Source organism: Pseudorca crassidens, chromosome 14 (genome assembly GCF_039906515.1).
Source record: "Pseudorca crassidens isolate mPseCra1 chromosome 14, mPseCra1.hap1, whole genome shotgun sequence".
Classification (NCBI taxonomy): Eukaryota; Metazoa; Chordata; class Mammalia; order Artiodactyla; family Delphinidae; genus Pseudorca; species Pseudorca crassidens.
The window spans coordinates 33,529,926-33,551,812 of NC_090309.1; the positions used below are offsets into that span (position 1 = coordinate 33,529,926).

Genomic DNA, 21,887 nt, shown 5'->3' on the forward strand with positions numbered 1-21,887 from the left:
GCAAAGTTGTGCCACTCACTAACTAGCCTAGACCTAACTATAACCCAGGAGCAGTTCCTGTTCCCCACACCGCCTCACGGCGCAAATGTTCCTTTTGTTGTGGGATATTTCCTGGTCTGTAAAAGGTCCCCTTTAAGGAACGTCATGGCTCAGTCTCAGGCATCAGGAGGTAACAAGTGTCTCCATCTAAGCCGGTTCTGAGGTGATGGATTTTTCTCAGCATTGCACTAGGATTTATTCAAGGCATCCACAAAACCACTCCAAGTCCCCGAAGCCCGGAGAGCCAGTGCAGCAGTTGGGAGAGAATAGCTTTGGGTCTCTCTAAAGTTTTCAGACAGTAAATTCATTCATGCCTGAGTGAGGGAGTGATGGAGTGAGTGCTGTTGACTCAGGGTGCCCAGGTGTGGGAAGGGAGCCTGGGTAGACACACCTCTCTCCCACAAAAATTCATTCTTACCATCTGGGTTGCTCTCCACTGAGGTCACCACACAGCCTCTCAGGCGAATCGCTCCCAAGGGATCTTCCCCCTAAAGGAGAGAGGAGTCCTTCGTTATGTTTCCAAAGTAAAATGTATGGGTATACTTTATGCTGTCGGTGCAAAAGCCGCACAGACTCACTGTGGAGTAGATAAGAGCAGAAAGAGACGAAAGAGAGCCCCTTCTGGAGCCTCCATCCCTCAGTTCACACAGCGGGGGGGTGTGGAAGCTGCAAGACGAGACACAGGTCAATCTGAGCTTCACATCCGGAGGAGAGTGGCAGGCAGAGGAGGCAGTGAAGCTCAATCATCACGTCCCATGAGAGAAGGACCACACGCTTCCAGAGCCCTTTGGCCCCAGGCAACAGGCATAGTAGTAGAACCTCCACAGGAGGGAATCGAAGAGCCCTGCCCTGCAAGCAGAGGCTGAGGACCCGGTCCAGATAGACATGCTCATTGTATTGAGGAAAAAGCCCTCTTCTGAATAATCAACAGCCCAAATGGCTGGACTCAAACAATGTTCTCACTGAAGTAGGCCTAGAAGAGGAATTATCACTTTTTTGCATATCAAGCCAAGAGCACAGTGTTGGATTGGTTGAGTTCCTCTGAAAATATCAGATTGGGGCAAACAAAGAAAATTCTGTTGAGTTGACCAAATAAATGACCATAGAGTGATATTTTCTTCCATCCCTGTGATTCTGCTGGCCTCAAAGCCTACGATCTCAGATCTTTGCAATAAGAAGGGGTAGGACAAGGTAGAGGAGGGTGAGGAAAAAGAAGAGGGGATCGTGAAGAGGAAAGGGGCTTCAGCAGAGCAGAAAGGGGCCTGGGAAGCCCAGTGGATAGAAGCAGCAGAGGCTTCTAGTGGGATGGGTTTAGCGAGCACAGGCTCTCACCCCAGCAGGGTCATAGTAGTGCAGATACGCAGGGTCTTCTCTCAGAATGAATTTCCTCACTTTCCAGTTCTTCCGCCTATGCCCCTGTATCCAAGATCAACACAGAAAAAGAAAGGATGAGTTCTTCGCATCAGTCAGTACACCTAGTACCTACGTGATAAGTCTTGTTGAGTTGAAATAAGAAAAAAATAAAGATGAAATCCTAACTCCAGGAGAAACCAGGCTACAACCCAGACCTTTGTCAGAGACATAGCAGTAGATAGATGTTATTAAATCATGGATTAAGTTATTTCTAAGATTGTCTTACAGCTTTAGAATTATACAAGACAGTACTATGTACAGTGTACTGTGTTAGGTAATGGGGTGCTATCAAGAGATTTAAGACATGGCCCTGTGCTTCCAAGAGTTTATAACCTATGTGGAAATATAAAATAGCAAATGTCCAAATCAAATAACATGTATAGGTAATGAGTTTCAAAGAATTCTTTAAATATTTATTGTTTATTATTTGGAAAGTTAATTTGGGGTTTTTTTTGGGTTTTTAAAATTTTTACTGAAATACAGTTGATTTACAATGTTGTGTCAGTTTCAGGTATACAGCAAATTGATTCAGTTATGTACACACACGTATATATATTCTTTTTTAGATTCTTTTCCATTATAGGTTATCACAAGATATTGAGTATAGTTCCCTGTGCTATACAGTAGGTCCTGGTTTCAAAGGATTTAAATGAAGGGTATGTAATTGTGGGTTTGGGACGTCAAAGAGAGCCTCATAAAAACCTACATTTATCCACGTGGGACACACAGGAGTTATACAGGTGAGAAAGAGGTGGGTGGGAAGACCACTGACAACAAAAAAAGCAGCGGTGGGAATGTCCAAGGCATATTCAGTCAGGCTAGAAGGCAGGGCTCATGAGGAACAGCAGAGGCAAGTTTGGAAAAGTGGAAGCAAACAGTAAAAACTGAAACATGGGGGTATTTTCATTGGTGGCTTTTGAGTTGGAAGCGAAAAGATTACAGTGACATTTTAGGAAGATTAATATGGTGACAACATACAGGATGGACCAGCTGGCTAGATGAAAGATAAGCCAGGGGTAAGATAATATGGTAATAAGAAGATCATCAAGAAATGATTGCAACAATCCTGGCATAAAATCATTAGGGACTAACAATGGGTAGCAGCAATGGAAATTGGAAGCAATAGTGGTTGTGACAGACATGATGAAGAATAGGACTTGGCCCTTCCCCATAGAATTAACCATTGACATCATCTAGACTGTGGGTTCTGAGGCGGGATTTGTGTCTGTTTATCTTTGTTTCTCCCACGCCCAGCACCGTGCCTGGCACACGGGAGCCCCTTCATATCTGTTTGTAATTGCCTTGAATTACCCAGTTATTTCAATTAGCTGATAGCAGTTGTTTAAAATGTTAGGTTAAACCTGATCCTATGATTTCCCACAGTAAATTCAAATGACAACTCCAGAAGCTAAAAAAATTAGATTAGAAAATACATAGTTTCTATGTTGCCAATATGAAGAATATTGTCTGCTATTTCTGAAGTACCACATGCTAAGAGGCACATATACAAATTTTCCAAAATTTTTCACTGCGCTTGTGTAGAAAGTGATGAAACGTTTGTGATTTTAGCAAACTGTGTCTCCTTCATAATGCCAGGTCAGAAGAGTCTAAAGAGAGCTTTCAGGAATGGGTCTAAGTTATCTGGCAGGTCGTCTGGTCAAGGAGCTCAGCTCCAAAGAACCTTTAACTTGCCTGAAGCATGGAGCGAGGAACGCTGTAGAGTCATATGGGAGAACAGAGAACATTTCTATCTGCAGTATCACATACAGAATGGCTTTTGTAAAGCGTCAGTTTCTAGAATTCTTGTTATGAGTGCCTGCAATTTGCCTTAGCTGATGCTGCCCATGGGCTGAGGACACTAAGGCTTCTGCCCCACGCCGTTTCCTCCAGATCCACGGATACACAAGTCCAGTCCAGCTGGGACTTTGTCTACCCCTTTTCAACCTTCATGTTCAGTTTCCTCAGGGCTCCGCTCTAAATTAAGGCTCGTCAGATCAACTAACTCAAGAAAAGTCCTTCATGGCTGATAACAATCTAGAACTATAGAAGACACCAACAAAAAGGAAACAATGAAATTCCTCCCCCCCAAGTGATTCCTGCTTTAACAGCCACCTTTCAGCACCTGTAATGAAAGAGCCAGATAACGTAGGAACGTTTGTCAGAACAAATGAGAAATCAGGTGATGGACAAGCTCTGCCTATGGGCAGCTGCCCGATCCTTCCCTGTATAAGGCTGGCCCTGCTCCTATGCTCGTCCTTTAATCTAGTCAGTGAGCACCCTGTCATAAAAGTTATTAGAATCGTCTAGAATCCTTTCTAAACCGTGGCTGTATTATTCCCTAGGACCTCGTTCTCTCAAAACCTGATGTGAAGGTAAGTTTTCCACACTAATGCCCTACTTCCCCTAGTGAAACTCAAAATCCATATCAACGTTCTCCTTTTTAAGTATAAATATACGTTCAACTTTGGTTCTTCTCTCTTCACCCTGGAAGTTCAGGGTCCTATTATAAGTCAAGTCTCTCAGTCCCACGGGACCTGTAGACAATGCCTGGAAATCTCCTTACGGCAACCAGATTCTCTCTGCTACGTACTGAGAAGTGCCTTTAAGACAGCTCACGGCACAGCCACGAGGGCAAGACCCTGGCCTTAAAAAGCAGCTTTGGCTTCTCGACAACATATACCAGCCTCAGTTGTTTCACCCTGAATATTTGCATATTTTCCCGTAGAGGTGCTGGCCCTGAGTTCTTCACTCAGCTCCAGCCCTTGTGTTCTCTTACCTCTTGGCATCCCGTGCCTTGGAGCCCGGTAACTAACCAGAGCTCTTCAGCTCACCCCAGCCCCTGCCTTGCAGACTGACAGTGGCCAGTACTGGTGGACACCTGGTCATGACTGAGTCTGTGCCCTCTGAGCAGATTTGACCTTTGTCTGCTGCTGCTCTTGCAGAGCTGGTCTGCATTTGGTCTCACCGTGACCTACCCACAGTCTGAAATGGTACTTCCGTGCTCTCAGTGGTTTATGATGTTCCTCTTCTGGGTATGGCCTGTTCCTATTTCCTGGTTACTTTGCAGGGAGGAGGGATAGGTCAATGGAAGTAATTTCACCATGAAACATCCCTGTCTTTTGAAGGCATCTCTTAGCCAGCTGATATCCTCCAGCTAATGAAAGGGTCAGCATTTTCTTGAAACATTGATAGAAGAAGAATTTCCCTATTTTATTTCTTTATTTTTAATTTTTTTGGCTGCACCGCACAGCATGTGGGATCTTAGCTCCCCAACCAGGGATCAAACCCACACCCCCTGCAGTGGAAGCGCGGAGTCTTAACCACTGGACTGTCAGGGACGTCCCGAATTTCCCTATTTTAAGGTGCTTCTGCCCTGTCTACCTCAGTCCTCCTGACCTAATGCCCCTTTGATCATCTACTTAACTATCTATCTATCTTTCACTAGGTGGGTGTCATTTTCTAATTGACTATTGACCAAACAAACAAAACACCATTTGGTGATTTAGAATACAAAGGACTTGGTAAGGGAGAAAGGTTAGAATGGAAGAGTAGTGACCACTCACCTGTTTCAGTAAACATCCCTGCTTGATAATGACCCCTCTGAACTCTTCTTTCAGAATCACATCATCATCACTAGAATTCTCTTCACAGAAGAACCCACTGTCTGGCTATTGGGGAACCAAAGAGCAAGTTTATTTTCCCAGTCTTAGGCATATTGCTACTTATACCATCTCCATCTCCATCTCCCCTCCAGCCACTCCTTCCCCCTGTGGTTTATTGGTTTATTCCAACCTGAACTTTAAAGTTTCTGGGTTTTTTTTTTTTTGGCCTTGCAGCGTGGCATGTGGGATCTTAGTTTCCTGATCAGGGATTGAACCAGCGCCCCCTGCCGTGGAAGCTCAGAGTCTTAACCACTGGACTGCCAGGAAAGTCCCATCTAGATGCTTATTTCTTGTTGCTAGATGCTCTCTTGTCTCCGCTCAAGTGTGGTTTTTATCAATATCCTTTCATTTTCTTGGGTTCCCCAAGCTATATTGGAAGTCTAGCTCAGCACATCTTTTTTCAAAGCCTTTCTTCTCTTGGGATCTTATGGCCAAATCCCTGAAAGCAGAGTTGGCTAGTTTATAAGACACTGTGCACACGACACAATCTCCACAACGCCCTCTGCCACTCAGCTCCTCCATTTTGAGAAGACCAAGAGCACGTGTCCAGCCACATCCTCTGAGGTCAGGAGGGAACTGGGCCTTGCTCAGCTATAAGAGAGCAATGAATCACACAGAGGAAGAGGAGCCACTGTGCTGGGTATTTTTAGAGTCCCACATTTAAATGGCTATAAACAACCAGATCAAAATTCTCAAAAAAAAAAATTCTGACAGGGGAACGTCCCCAAAGTGAAATGAAACTCTCTCTGTGACAGTCACTTCATTTTTATAAGCAGCTTCCTTATTTCTGTGCTCTGACCCCAAATAGAAACAAAATTGCCAGAATCCCCCTAGAAATCCACTTTGCCAGATTTCTCATGTAACCCAAGATTAAGTCCGTATTGTGCAATACAGTGTTTCCCAATCTGTCGTAAGCATGCCACCGGGGATACTCATGGTGCAGGGGGAAGGAACCTGGATGAACACATTTTGTATTGAGTCACATATTTTAATGTTTATTTGGAAATATAAAACTGGCCCATTCTGATTTTACACATCTCCCTCTAGAAAGGAAGCTCCCAGAGGGCCATAATTTTTGCCTGTTATTTTTCTTTCCACTACTGTATCTCCTTTGTCTAGGTGGGTGCCTGTCATGTACTTGGGCCTAATAAGTTGTTTTTTTTTTGTGTGTGTGTGTGGTACGCGGGCCTCTCACTGTTGTGGCCTCTCCCGCTGCAGAGCACAGGCTCTGGACGTGCAGGCTCAGCGGCCATGGCTCACGGGCCCAGCCACTCCGCGGCATGTGGGATCCTCCCGGACCGGGGCACGAACCCGTGTCCCCTGCATCGGCAGGCGGACTCTCAACCACTGCGCCACCAGGGAAGCCCCTGGGCCTAATAAGTTTTTATAAAAGAATTCTTGCTTAGAATAAGAATAGATATAGCAAATTTTTAAAAGTAAATAAAGAAAACTATTCAAGTGAACAATATTTTCCTTTAAACAATCTCACTGGATGTGACAGGCATGGTGGAGGGGGACAGCTGTCAAGTCAGGGACATGGATCAACGCTGTAGGGCTGGCCTCTTTCTTTCACGGCGGATATGAACTGAGACCAACCTAGAACCCGCCCAGAGCAGCCCCCAAGCCAGGAGGAGTAGGTGGGGAGCTCTCTCACTCACAAAGTAGTAGAAGGCGTCAGGGTTGTCGAGGAAAGGGTTCTCAGCAGTTCCGTCCACCGCGTATTTGGAGAGGTCTCCAGCAGGCTGCAGGTACCCTTCGTTGAGCAAGGAGGAGGCTACCACCAGGCCCTCCTGGCGATTCCGAACAGATTTATTGGAAACCAGCCAGTCGATGACACAGTTACCTGGATGGGACCATCAGAGGGAATGTTAGCTCTCTTTACCAAAGAACAAGCCACTGACAGTTGCCCCTGGAGAGCTCCGGATGACCCAAGTGTCAGACTTGTCTCATCTTCCCTGTTACTCCAAGAAGGAAAAATGAAATCCGCGGGACAGATACCTGGAAACAAAAGGAACCATGTAAAATGTTTTGAAAAACATCTACATGCTCCTCAAGGAACAAGGCGTACATAAAGAAATGGTTTTTACTAACCCACTCATTTATTCCATTAATGACCTAGAACTTCTGCTAGGAGCTAAGTTCTGTGATGGGTACTGGGGAGGCTTCCTCAGGGAATCTAAAAAGGGGATCTGCGTGATAAGTGTTGTGACAAGTGCTTTGCTGTGGATGGATACAGGGAGCTGCTGGGTCAAATCTGCAGGAAGGCGTGGAGGGGTGGGTGGGGGAAGGGCTACCGCGTGCGTGCGCGCCATCAGGAAAAGTTTCACAGAGGAAGTGACACTGACTGGATGTTTGCCAACCATCTACTCAGGCAGGGGCCAAGAGGAACCAGCAGGGGCTGAGGGAGCTGCAGTGTGAACAGACTCACACAGGCATGAAGCAGCCCCGCTGGTGGGTGGGGGGAGGAGTTGGTGGAAAGAAGGCAAACAATGACGAGAGAGAGAGGAAGGCCCAGTGTGAGTGGGGAGAGCTTTGATGGTACATTAGAATATTTGGCAGTGAAGAGCTATTGCAAGTTTTTAAGCAGAAAACACCATGACAGTACGTGTATGTCCTAAATTCGAATTTGGCGATGTCCCTTGCACCGAATGTCACACCTTAGACAAGGGTCTAGCAGAGACCTTGAGAAGCCAAGGTCTTCAAACAGCCAAGGTCTTCAAACCTTCAAACAGCCTTCTGCCTCAAGAGAGGATTGCAAGGAGCCATCAACTGGATTATTAGCAGGTTATAATGAAACTTTTTATGAAAAATATTCTGTACAACCAACAAGGTCCTACCACATAGTGCAGGGCACTATACCCAATATTTTGTAATGACCTATAAGGGAAAAGAATCTGAAGAAGAATATATATATATATATATATATATGTATGTATAACTGAATCACTGTGCTGTACACCTGAAACTAACACAATATTGTAAATCAACTATATTTCAATAAAAATAAGTAAATAAATAAAACAAATTTCTTTCAAACATTTTATACACACACACACACACACACACACACACACACACACACACACACACGTAGTCTGTACAAATGTAGCCAACCAGGGAGCCAACATAACAGGTCCCAGGTCATCAAAGCAAGAGCAGTAGGATATGCCATCCTTGAAACAAGAGTGAAAGCAGTTGATTAGTGTACCTTCCATGAATTTCATATACAAAATGTTTTGCCCACTTTTCTTTCTCTAGAAGGATAAACTAGTTAATACTGCATTTCTGACTTTAATCCTTGTAGTGACCCTGTAAAAGAGGTAGGGCGGTAATTACAGACCTCTTTTAAGAATGAGAAAATTAAGACTCAGAGGGTTTAAGTGACCTTAGGCCCGAGTTAACACCTGCAATGGGCCTTCACTTACGTGTTCTAATCCTAGATTCCATATGTGTTCAGCTAGGCATGCCGAAGCTCAAAAGACAATTTCAGTCTAATCTCCCCATCACCTGACATTCAAGGTCCTCCATCACATGTCATCAGTGCCTGGGTCCCAGTCTCTGCCACAGACTTGTCTCTCCGCTGAGACCACCCGAGTCCCACAGGAAGGCTCAAGCCACCTGAATTTCTAGAATCCGGTCTGACCTTCAATGGAGAGAACTTAAGTAGTTTAAGCCCAGGACTCTGGGACTCAGTAAGGCATTTCACAGGAAATAAGTCTGACCTGGACCTTGTGCCCAGACCTATATCAGAACTTCCCCTTGGTTTCTTTTTCTAGAGGCTTTGTCTTAGTGACCTCCGTCCTACTTGAGTTAGGGCCCTGCCTTATTCTTGGTATCTGGATTCCAAATCTCAGCCCTGGCTTTTCTCATGCTAATGGACTACTGCCTTGACTCTCTGAGGCTGAATTCCCCTGGGATACTACCCACCCCCTCCCCCCATTACCCCAGATCACACCCTTTATCCTCCACCTTCAGAACATTGACCTCTACCGTTTTTGTGCATTATCTATTGATTGGACAGCCCTTCGAATTCCATCTGTTGTATCTTCTCAGTGTTTTCCTCTCTTGACCTCTATTGCCACCATAAGTCAGCCATGTCTGACATCTGACAACCTAGTCCCGAACTGTACTTCTCATTTTTTTTTCCCCTAAGGAACCATCAGTCCTACCAGGCTGGTCATTTTCTTTCCCTGATGAATATTCTGGAAATCTCAGCCCCATAACTTTGTCCTCACCATCTGCTCAGCCTAACTATCCTCATCAGAATTCCTTCCCACAAACACTTAAAGAAACTCTACCCATCTTTCAGAGTAGAATTTAGGCACCATCTTCTATTCATCCCAACTACCCCTGAGTTCTTCCTCTTTTCTGAACACACAGAATTGATCGTCTGTGCAGTCGTGTGACTCCTTAATCATAATAACTGCATTGAGAGCCTGTACCATATAGTACTTAGAGTGTGTTCTAAACACATTACAGTTACAGCAAGCCTTAATGTAGGTGCACTACGATTATCCCTATTTGATAGACAAGGAAAGTGAAGAGAGGCTAAATTGTTGGCCTAAGCTTTTACAGATAGTACGCTGAAGAGCTAGAATTTGAACCAAGGAAGTCTGCCTCCAAAGAACATGTTTTAAACCACTACACCACCTCCCCAAACCCATAATGCCTAATGCCTCACGCTGTGCAGCCTCAGACATCCCGAATGTTTCCACCTAAATTTTACATTGATTCCTGTTTATCACCTTATTCACCTCTGTGTCTATTTCAACATCCTGCCATTTACTGGAAAACAAAATATGACCCTTTGATTCATATAGCTGGAACTTCTGAGATTTTTATCTTGAACGACAAAGTTTTGTTTCACCCTTCTTTCTCCTTCCACGCTGGGGAAGTTCAATGATCATGTCCACCAGCCTGCATTCCATGACCCCACTCCCCGCCCCCATGCTCTACATCCATCACCCACACGTGAGGCTGAGCGAGGCCTCCATACCGCCTGCCCCAGAAGCCCCACTTCAGACTCACAAGGGCTTTTACCTGTGAAGCAGTGATTGAAAATCTTCTTGTCCTTCTCTAGGTTCAGCTCTTTTACTCCTTTTTCAGTGTCTTTCATGGACAAATACAAGGCACTGCACAGATGAAAACACATGGGTGAGTAAGAGCTTTCCAGAATGGCCAGTCCTCTCTGGGATTTGCCCCCTCAAGGGGCTGCTCCTGTGTACAAGCCTTCCCCTCCCCAGGTGAACCCTGAGCCTAATCTCTCCAGTAGATCGTAAGTACATCATTAGACGGCAGAGTTCATAATCGCATAACTTTGTGGCCTGAGCAACATTCAGCAAAACGTACTGGGAAGGTACTTAACGTCTCTTAAATTCACTAAACTCTGCTGGTTTAATTTTTAGTGTCTGAGACGGAGAGTTGCCCCCAGTTAGGTGCCCAAGATGAAATGTTCTTGGGGCTCAATCCTCATGTCCCATTTCTTTGTGTCCTTCAAGAGACCATCTGGTATAGACATTTGCCTCCCAGAAAGTGAATGTCTTGACTAAGCTTATCCCTTTATCCTAAAAATTAGGAGATAAAGCAAAACAGCGAGACATTCTCATTTTTGTCCTTGAAGTAATGAACTAAAGATAGCCTTATCAGAGAAATTGCAAGCAACAAAACCCAAGGCCACGTTCATGGATCTCGTGGCTCCACGTAGCACAAGCATCATTCGCACTTAGCTCTGACAGCTGTGGTTAGAAATGTGGTCACTTGACCACCCCACCCAGCAGCTACAGCTAGACTAGGCAACTCCTCTTGGGTCTTTACCAAAAAGCTTTCTTGGTGAGAGAGAGTGCTCATTCTCTCTAAGCTCAATGCACAAATTTCATCAGACTCCTGTGACCTGCCACGTCCTGCAGGAGGCATGCAGAGGACTTTTTTCAGTCCCCTCCTAAGGACTCCCCTCACCCATTTTGTAAACCAATATGGAATTTAAGTAGCCAATATGGAATTCTTCCTGGCAGGGCTCCTGTTACAGGATATGTTCCACATAAAAGCAAAAAACAGCAAAAAGTAAAAAGACTCCTAGAGAAAGGGGCTCATGTGATATCCACCTTTAGGCAACAACCATCACCTGCAATTCCAGGCCAGTCAACATCAGAGGTCATTAATCTAGGCCAAGGCACAAATGGCTTCCGGCTAGGAGAGGTGTTCACCCTTGCTGAATGTGTGAACTTGAACTTGAAACCTTACCTGCTAGGACACACAGCCCGTGCCTTTTCCTACCTACCTATAGACCCTGAAGCTTTCTTTTAAGAGTAACTTATTATGGCTACTTCATATATACAATGATGCATCTCTCTCTCTCTATCTGTCTCTTTCTCTCTCTCTCCATCCCCCATCTCTCTCTCTGCCAAGATTACCCAAAATGAGGGAACTTAAATTCCACTGCCCCCTCTCCTCAGCTGCTAGACCTTAGAGAAGCCACAATCACTCCTTCAGACCCAGGTAAACATCTTAGTAAACCAAGGGCCAGTACTATGGACCTGGAAGGGTGGATACAGCCTTCAGAGGTGACCAAAGCAGGCCTTGGAGCAGGATCTGTTGTGAGATTTCCTCAAGAAGCAGGGTGGGAGGAGGGAAGAGTGAAGGGAAGCAAACATAGAAAATCACCCTATGGAATGAAGTGAGAGAGTGGCATGGACATATATACACTACCAAACGTAAAATAGATAGCTAGCGGGAAGCAGCCGCAGAGCACAGGGAGATCAGCTCGGTGCTTTGTGACCACCTAGAGGGGTGGGATAGGGAGGGTGGGAGGGAGGGAGATGCAAGAGGGAGGAGATATGGGGATATATGTATATGTATAGCTGATTCACTTTGTTATACAGCAGAAACTGACACAACATTGTAAAGCAATTATACTCCAATAAAGATGTTAAAAAATAATTTTTAAAAAAAGAAAATCACCCTAAGTCAATGGTTTCTGGCAGTCGGATGGACCTCCTGGTAGATTTCCTGGCAAACTTCTGACCCGCTTCAATGCATTTAATGGCCTTCTTGATGTCCCGAACCCAGCCATCTCTCTCCTCCAGGAAGGCTGCCTGGAAGAAGTGGTCCTGCTGTTTGGTCGTAGTGATCTTAAACACAAACTGAAATCAAAACACATCCCATTAGGAATGACTCCTTTCAAGGGGCTGAGGTCTCTTATGAAGCACAGCAGTTGAGCCAACCCTGTTCTGGAAGTGCTTGGCCAAGAAAGACCCAAATGCCCAGGGTAGAGGGTGGGTGGTGTGGAGAGGGACTGGCCCAGGAAGCTCCATTCACATTGCAGGCTATGCATGGTCTCAAGGGTCAGCCCCTGACAAGATATTCATGGTGGTTAACGACATCAACTCACCATCCTTTTGCCAAAGTCCTGGCAAGGGCTAGTCAGAGTGCTTCCTTTCAGGGGAATCATTCCTTTGGGGCTGTTATCACTTTTCTTCTTATAGAATTCAACTCCATCTTCTAACAACACAACCCACATGGGTTTCCAGGTGTTGAACATGCTCCCCTGTAATGACAACAGAAAGAGCTGGGTAATGATGTTTTCTAAAACTCTTCTATAGGTGGCAAAGGGCTTGATAAATAGCCTAGCTTTGGCCAGTGTGGACACAGGCGACCCGCATTTGTAACTCAGAGCACAGCCTTGTGTACAGGCATGGCTAAGAGGTATGAAAATCACCTGCAGAACCGTCTCTAATGCCAGCATGATGCTGTCATGTCAGTGTAGCCTTTAGGAATATCCTTACTTAAAAAGTTTTCAGTTTGGATTAATGCCAACTGTCCCTTTATCAACAGATAACCGTTCTGACTACATCAAGGAAGTCTCTCTTTTTTATCTATATTTTGGGAGAGTTTTGGAAAAGGAAGAGAACAGGGTTCTATGCCTCTTATCTTTGAACCCACGATGTCACCCTGTCATGACTACCACAAAATGGGGTTATCATCCAGTTCCCAGAAGATCCTGTTGGTTATCTTAAAATACAAACAGCCTCTATATAAAGGTCCAGTTTCCCAAAAGGAAGACTATTTATGCAAAGAAGATAAATACTTGTGGGACTATCATTTTGCTTGTCCAAGTGTTTCCTTTGTTTTAGTGACTGAAAAAAAAAGTGTTAAATTAATACACACTATCTCTTTTCTGAACATGCAGAATAATTATTCATGCTAGCACTGAATTATTTCCCTTTTTGAAAAAATGGGCAAGGTCAGACACTATGCCAACACATGAAATAATTTCAATCAAATGTCCTTCTGTTTTACATCTATCAGAGAGAAACTCAGAATATAAAGAGTTCCTGCAAATCAATAAGAAAAAATACAAATAATCTATTTTTTTTAATGGGCAAAAGACTGGAAGAGGCACTACATTAAAAAAAAATCTCTGAAAAAGTGTTTAACATCATTATCCATCAGGGAAATGCAGATTAAAACCACAATGAAATACCTCTGCACACCCACTAGAGCATCTAAAATTTTGAAAGCTTGAGAAGAGCAAGACTTGGCAAGGACGTAACTGGAACTCCCATACGTGGCTGGCAGGAGTGCAAAATGGTACATCCAATTTGGAAAACTGTGGAGAATGTTCTAATTCTTAGAAGATATATTTTGACATATTTAGGCATGAGGGAGCATGATAAGCTGACTTATTCTCAAATATCTCAGCATAAAAATATGTGTGTATATTTATATAGAAATACAGAGATAAGACAAATGTAGCCATGTGTTAACAATTCATAAACCTAGGGAAAGAGTATATAGGTAGTCATACTATTTTCTCCACTTCTCTGTGGGTTTGAAAATGTTCAAAATAATTGGGAAAAATTAATAAATAAATGAACAACACATGATACTACTACATACTAAAATTTGGGGTGTGCTTTTAGGGAAATCTATAGACAAGTCTAAAAACTTTTAAATAAATGAAATTAATAAAAGATCTATTCACAGAGCTAGGAGTAAGAAGTTGGACTAGATGACTGCTGAAATGCCTTTCAAGTCTCAAATTTTATATTCCATTTCTGACCTATCAAAGATTTATAACTGCCAGAGTCACTCAGGGCTTTTGACCTTGGAACCGGGATAAAATTAGGAGACGTCAGCCAGCACTATATTCCTTCCGTAGACCATTAAAATAAAACTACTCCCGGGCTTCCCTGGTGGTGCAGTGGTTGAGAGTCTGCCTGCCGATGCAGGGGACACAGGTTCGTGCCCCGGTCCTGGAAGATCCCACACGCCGTGGAGCGGCTGGGCCCGTGAGCCATGGCCGCTGAGCCTGCGCGTCCGGAGCCTGTGCTCTGCAGCGGGAGAGGCCACAACAGTGAGAGGCCCGCATACCGCAAAAATAAATAAATAAATAAAATAAAAATAAAATAAAACTACTCCGGAGCCAACTATTCAAAATGAGTTTGTGCTTTACTAATTCAAATGCAGCCTCAGGGTCTGACAGCTCACTGGGTGGAGGATGTGTCATTTGGGATTCAGGGGCATTGAGGAGGCTGATACTTGGTAAAACAAGGGAAATCGGACAGCTTATAAAGTGGGACTTTGTTCCAGTCTTGGTAGTGGTTAGTTAGGTTAGGATGATGGAATTCTGGGTCATCTCTCTCCTCTGCACCTGCTGGCTTCTCCCTGGATAACCTGACAGCACCTCCTCTCCATGACCGCTATATTTACCCTTCTCTGTCCTTAACCTTCTTGGTGGTCACCCAAGAGCAAACCCAGAAGTGTGATCACGGACTGCCCATGCCAGAAAGGCATTTAGGATCATCTACCAACAGCCTCATCATACACGTAAGAAAGTTGAGGCCACTTTAAGTGACTGGGCCTAGTACACCTGACCAGTTAATGTGGGACTGAGATTAGAATCCAGGCCTCCTGATTCCTAATTTTATGTTCTTTCCATTCCCCTTAGATGCCATCTTCATTTTGGTTCTCACTGAGTCATTCTTGAATCTAAATCAATTTTTAGGCCGCTTAGCCAGCTATATATATAACCTCATATATGTGTATATGTGTGTACATAAAATCATAAAACATATAAATTGTAAATCACATCATAATATGATCCTATATAATAATATGTTTTATGATACTATAAATATATAAGGTTTATATATGTAAGTAAATATATATGTGGCATATGCCTGCTTTCCTCCATTATAGGACAAAACCTATACAATTACATGTCAGAATGGGCAGGTTTTAAATGTTGAGTCAAATTTAAAGTTTCCAAGTGAGTCACTGTACATCATCATGGAATTGGTTAGTTTAGTGCATAAGAGTCTGACGTTGCATGATACCAAAAGAAGAAATCTTAAAGCTCAAGATATTTGACCACTTAAAAAAATTGAATTTCTGTACAGTAAAAAAACAAATGAACAAACAACAACAACAACAAAAACCCTGAACAACTGAAAAGCAAATTAAAAGGTATGAATATTTATAATATAGTATCATATAATTAAAGGTTAATATCCTTAATATATATATTTTGGGGGGGGGGTTACGCGGGCCTCTCACTGTTGTGGCCTCTCCCGTTGCGGAGCACAGGTTCCGGACGTGCAGGCTCAACGGCCATGGCTCATGGGCCCAGCCGCTCTGCGGCATGTGGGATCCTCCCAGACCAGGGCACGAACCCGTGTCCCCTGCATCGGCAGGCGGACTCTCAACCACTGTGCCACCAGGGAAGCCCCTTAATATACTTTTTAACCCTTTAGAATTAATAATAAATATACAAACCCTCTCAATGTTTTTTTAAATGGACAAACAATAGAAACAGCCAGTTCTCAAAAGAAGAAATGCTTGGGTCCAATAAACATAAAAATGTACTGCTTCAACAGCATTTAAACAAATGCAAATTAAACAAAATATAAACTTATTCTTCAATACATTTTTTTAAAAGATTTATAAAATGTATTGGTGAAGATTTGGGAAAATGGGCGCGTGGGGAAAAAAAAGGAGCTCTATTGGTCAGCAGTTTGATGTGGGCTATGAAAAAAACTAAAGTCATTTGTAGGCTATATAAATAGAAGCATAGGAAAGTAACGTTCTAACTTTAAATGGAGCATCACCGGTAGGTGACCATGGAGCTGGGTGGCCCAGGCTTTTTTTTTTTTTTTTTTTTTTTTTTGCGGTACGCGGGCCTCTCACAGCTGTGGCCTCTCCCCTTGCGGAGCACAGGCTCCGGACGCACAGGCTCAGCGGCCATGGCTCACGGGCTCAGCCGCTCCGCGGCATGTGGGATCTTCCCGGACCGGGGCACGAACCCGTGTCCCCTGCATCGGCAGGCGGACTCTCAACCACTGCGCCACCAGGGAAGCCCCTAAACCTCGTTTTCTACATCTGGCAAATGAGGATAATGCTATCACCTATTTCTTAGGATGATTGGGAGATTAAATAAAATAATCCACGAACATTGCTTAGGGCAATATCCAGAACATAGGGAGCACCCAATAAATAGTATCTAGTCCCTGTAATTCTGTGCTTATGGTTGCACCTGGAGAATGAACTTGACCTCAGGAAACCTCAAAGCTACAGATAAAGTGAAGGCTGTTCAAAAGAGAGTGACAGGATGGCATCTCTCTTGGGGAAATTGTTGGAACTGGTAGGTTTTAGCCCAGAAAGGGACAGGCAGGGTAGATAAGGACTGTCTTCAAGGGTGTGAAACATTTCGATTGTTTTGAAGTCTCAGTAGGTGAAAGTTTCAGAAGAAAACAGTTTGCTGCATAACTTAAGGGAGAAAGTTAAATTAGTGAGTTCCCTGGCACAAGAGGTCTTCTAGCACGCTTGTGAACAGAGTAGTAAAAGAAATTCAGGCCACAGATGAGAAGTTCAGTTAAATGCTTATCAAAATATGTTACATTCCTTTCAATCCTCAGATTCTACACATCTGTTCTAAAAACGTGTTATTACTATTATGCCTTTAGTCTTCTAATTCCAGATGCCCTTGCCTTCATCTGAACACTTGGGCTTCACCTGCAAGCAAAAACAAAACAAAACTGCAAAAAAATCCCCTCAAAAACATATTTAACATGAATACCTAAAAATGACCCCATTAGAAATTATTTTTTTAAGTTACTATAATATGAACCCCCGAGATTTTTTTGGTTTCTCTACAAATAATGAAAGATAAAGCAGCTCCCATGCTTCAGACACTGGCCTGGGTGTTGGGGTATAAACATGAACAAGACGCCATCTTTGCTCTCAAGATGTTCACAATCTAACAGGGGAGAGAGTGACCTGGACCTGCAACTCCAGGGCGGTGTGATGAATGCACAAACTGAGACAGGCCTTCCTGCGCATGTGTGGCTTCACAGAAAGAAGCCATGACTCATTGCCGAGGGAGGGGACAGCTTGATTGTGGTGCCGAGCCCCTCCCAGACATCTCCCACCAAGTGAAGACACCTCCTTTCACTTCTCCTTTTCTTCAAACTTCTCTTTTCCTATGTTGACATATAGCTAGAATTTAAAGGAAAACTATATGATGGTCAAAACGACATATTGAACAAAAGCAGAACTGTGAGTGAGTATCATCTATTCTCCCACACTCATGGGACATGTTATTTTAAGTTGGTGTTGCTTCTATGAAGTCCTTATTTCTGCTACATCATAAATTGCTTCATCTAGTTGTCCAACCTGATCTATGACATCACTTGTATAACATCCCAGATCAATGGTCATTTTGTGCCAGTTTGAATACTTTGAAGGCAAGGAAACGAATCTGTTCAGTAGAATATTTTTTACATAAAAAAACTCTTCCAGGTTGGACAAGTTCTCAATAAAAACATATTAGGTTAGCAATAGAAAAATGACACAAAGTGTCTAACAGCATATTTTCTGGAGTCTTAGGGATTTCGGTTCAAATTTCAACTTTGCCTCTTCTAAGCTGTGTGACCTTAGGCAAGCTACTTCATTTTTCCAAAACTTAGTCTCCTCACTTATAAAATGAAAATAATAATACTACCAATTTCCCATTGTTCTAAAGATTAAATAAGATAATACACTTAAAGGGCTGATCACTATGCCTAGCTTGTAGTAGGTGCTCAAAAAATGGTAACCATATAGGCAGATAAGATGACACAGTCTTGTAGGCAATACTATGAAGTCATTCTGGCCTAAGGTTCTCCTGGGCACCACACATCACAGCAACAGTGCTTTGGAAGAGAAAATCACTGCAATCTGAGCCCATGAGGGCCACGTATAACACGGTTAGGCACAGCTCTCTGTGACACTGGGACCACACTGCTGGGTTCCAGTCAATCTCGGCCACTGAATAGCCGTGTGACCTTAGGCAAGGCCCTTTGCCTCTCTGTACCTAACTTTCCTCCACTGTAAAGTAAGGGTAATAGTTGTACCCACTATATATATATATATATATATATATATATATATAGCATTAATGCATTAAATGCTTAGATCTGTCCCTGCTGCAGGGTAAGCTCTACATATGTTGGCTACTCTGATGACAATGAATCAATGTGTGCGAATCAAGAGGGATTATTTCATGGTGTCTGGAAGACAAGGTAGCCGTTCAAAAGAATTGCTGGGCAGAGACCCCTGAGTCCTGCCCTCTGTTTTGCCCCAGGCTTTCCTCCTTCTATCAGAACATCATCTTTTTTGCAGCCCTTTTCTTTCCTGACCAAGCCTCTTGTCCTTCTCTTTCTCACCACCCCGATTCCTGTGCTTTCCCCCAGCCTCACAGGCTACCTAAATTCCTAAAACACTCCTTGGGTCAGCCCTGCCACTCAACATGCTGGCTGTTGTCATAGAAACGACAGTTGGCTGCATAAACCTCTAGGAATGAGACTGGTTGGTGACGTGACTTGGTGGAGTCTAGGTTGTTGGTTGCGTGTAATCTGCTCCTCTCTCTTTTTTTAAGCTATGATTATAAACATATCCAAATCAGTAGTATATTTTCAAGGACCTCCAAAATATGTTTATTAGCTGGAAGTAACCCCCTAATCAGAGGAAAAGGGAGGTTGAGGTCACTACACACACTCTTGCCCACAGTACAGTTTGTCCAGGCCCCACTCTGGCTCTGCAAAGTTCATCTCACCTCCCTTTTGCTGGCTTGGGAAGCCTGCTTTTCAGAAGGCTTCCTGGGATCAACGAGATGGTGGGCTTTGTGGTTGGGCAAGCCTGGGTTTGAATCCCAGGCTGTCCTCTTACTGGCAAGCCACTTATTCTCTCTGAGCCTCAGTTTCTCATCTGTAAGATGGGGATAAGGGTATAGGGTGGATAGGATTGAATGAGATGGAGTTCATACAGTGGCTAGCTGCTACATGGCAGGCTCTAAGTGCTCTTTTTTTTGAAGTCAAAGTGGCAAAACTTTGAGGCAAGAAAATCCGGGTCTTCTTTAGAATGAAAAAGCTGCAAAATGACAGAATCATGTATTTTCCCTCCTGCTCTTAACCATCAACTCTATTTAAAGATCTCAGGAGGGAGGCAAAGGAGGAAACCTGAATTGTGAAATGTGGACAGTTATCTTGCACAGAAGAAAAGCAGAAACATTATATAGTCGATACCATTGACTACCGAGCCCAAGATTACTGACTTGACAAAATCCTTGTACTAGTATATTCTAATGTTATATTTTTTCCACCCAAAACATCTTTATATCCAATAAAATTATTTCATAAAACAAGAATAAGGAGAAATATATTCTCTATTACCACCCAGATATCTTAAACTGCGTAAGAAAAAAAGGTGAACCGAGGGAGACATATATTATCGCCTGTCGTGCTTTAACATCAATGACTATAGTCAAGGCATCTCCCAGACTTGTCAGAGAAAGATCTTCATGCTCTTTTCTTCACTATTAACTTGGCAACCAATCCAGGAAGCAGGGCATATGACCAATAGCGTCTAGGAGAGGACTGCCTATCTACTGAAGCATACAGCAATACTGATATTAATAATCATTGTGACTTAGGTACCATCTACTGTGTGCTAGGTTCCTGACAAATACTTTTTAACCCATGTATATGAAGTATCTGAAAGAGAAAAAAAATGACGTCTAAAGAAGTTAGGAAGTTTAGCACCTTACTGGGAAATTCTGACTTCAGTTCTGCAGCTGACAAAGGGAATCTCTGAATCAAGTATTTCTTTAAAATAACAAATTAGAGAATCCTAACACATTATAACAGAGAGGGTTCAAAAGGCCCCAGAGAAAAATGCAAAAAGTATGAAGATGTAAATTGTAGACATGAAAATTATGGGAGATATAAACTGGAAAAATAAATATGAAATTTCACCATGTTTTTTTCTAGGTACTTTTTCTAGACTGACTTTTACAGGCTATGATCTGAGAGAATTACTCTCACTGATTTAAAAATTTATTAATTTAAGTCCATATGCTTGCCAACCCTAACTCTTTCATCGTCATATTCTAGTGGGGCAGATTCACTTATTAGAGATTGAGTCTTTTAATCATTTGTAATTTATAGAGTTTAAAATGTAAGTATACAATATAACAGCAATTTTAATTACAAAATGCTTAAATTGTTTTTTTAAAAAAACAAACAAACAAAAAACCTTTGCAGAAAATATTTCCATTCACCTGTTCTTCTCAGGATACTAGCCTAAGTGACCAGGAAAGAAATGTCAACATTAATTACTGTTGGCTCTCAAGAGAGTATTAGTGCCTATTGCAAAGAGTCTACGTACACCTCTGTGTATATACATGTGTCTTTTCCAAAGGATGTTTCAAAATATGGCTAGCTAGAAAGAATACCAGCTGAGGGCTCATTTATTCTCTGGCATCTACTCGTAACTCTCACGACCATAGACACATTACAAACCCTAACTTAGATTGAATTTACTCAATGAAAATCCCAGTGTACTGGACAGAGCTCAGTGCCAGGAGTCAGGGAGTGAGTTTCTGGTCCCAAATCTGTCACAGCCATGTGACTTGGAGCAGTCACCCAGCTTCTGGGTCTCCGCTTACTCTTGTGGAAATGAGGGAATGAGGTCAGACGGTCTAAGGCCCCTTCCAGATTTAAATCAAAACAGAATCAGGCAGCACTGTGAGCAGTTTAACCTCCTCTTAGTAGAATTTTCAGGTTTAAATGTTAAAGCATGGATGGCCTAAAACAGAGTCCCATTATGCTCTCATTCAATTAAAAACTGGAACGTACTGAGTTCAGTTCACTTCTAACGCCCTGAACTCACTTGGGTGGGTGTGAGTTACATGTTCATATAGGTGTTGTCCACAGGATGCCAACGAGCCCTATGTGTGAACTCACCCTCTTGGGGAGTATCACAGTGACACAGCACACACCCACCATCAGGAGAAAAACCAGCAGTGCTAATGAAATTCAATTTCCTGATGCCACACCAGTGAAACCAAGCATTTTTGAGTAAACTTGTGTCTCTGTTTTCTAATCTTTAAAATGGTTAATCTACCTACCACCTTAACAGCACGTTATACAAATTCACTAAGAACTGTGAGTGAAGAGATTTCAGTCCAATAAAAAAAGGATGAATAAGCTACCATTACTGTATCATTATATCCGCTCATCTTTAATATTTTCTTCTTCCTCTTTTCCAAAACAAAAAAAGAGGGGAAGAAGAATTTAAATAACAAATGAATAGTTTCGCCTAGTAACCTCTATAGAAGAAGAGTTTCAGTCTTCTAGCATAACACACATGTGTGACTCTTGAAAAGGATGCTTTAGATCCTGAAGGATTTCCAGACCCTGTCGTCTGGAATTCTCAGCCCCACAAAATCAAGCTGTGCTG

The 21,887-nt window shown here is 43.0% G+C and overlaps 1 protein-coding gene across 6 annotated transcripts in view; it reads right to left on the bottom strand.

Moving 5' to 3' along the window:
- PLEK (pleckstrin) overlaps positions 1-21,887 on the bottom strand; it is a 58,044-nt gene that overhangs the window by 2,591 nt on the left and 33,566 nt on the right. For 5 of the 6 annotated variants that reach the window (XM_067704861.1, XM_067704863.1, XM_067704860.1 and 2 more), the window contains 7 exons: positions 12,502-12,657; positions 12,072-12,253; positions 10,155-10,246; positions 6,773-6,957; positions 5,016-5,120; positions 1,372-1,455; positions 458-527 (listed from right to left, as the gene is read on the bottom strand). In XM_067704861.1, the coding sequence (XP_067560962.1) occupies positions 458-527; positions 1,372-1,455; positions 5,016-5,120; positions 6,773-6,957; positions 10,155-10,246; positions 12,072-12,253; positions 12,502-12,657 (874 nt within the window). Of the gene's footprint in view, positions 1-457; positions 528-1,371; positions 1,456-3,144; positions 3,493-5,015; positions 5,121-6,772; positions 6,958-10,154; positions 10,247-12,071; positions 12,254-12,501; positions 12,658-21,887 lie in introns of those variants that run through there. The other variant, XR_010934486.1, reaches the window with a different exon arrangement.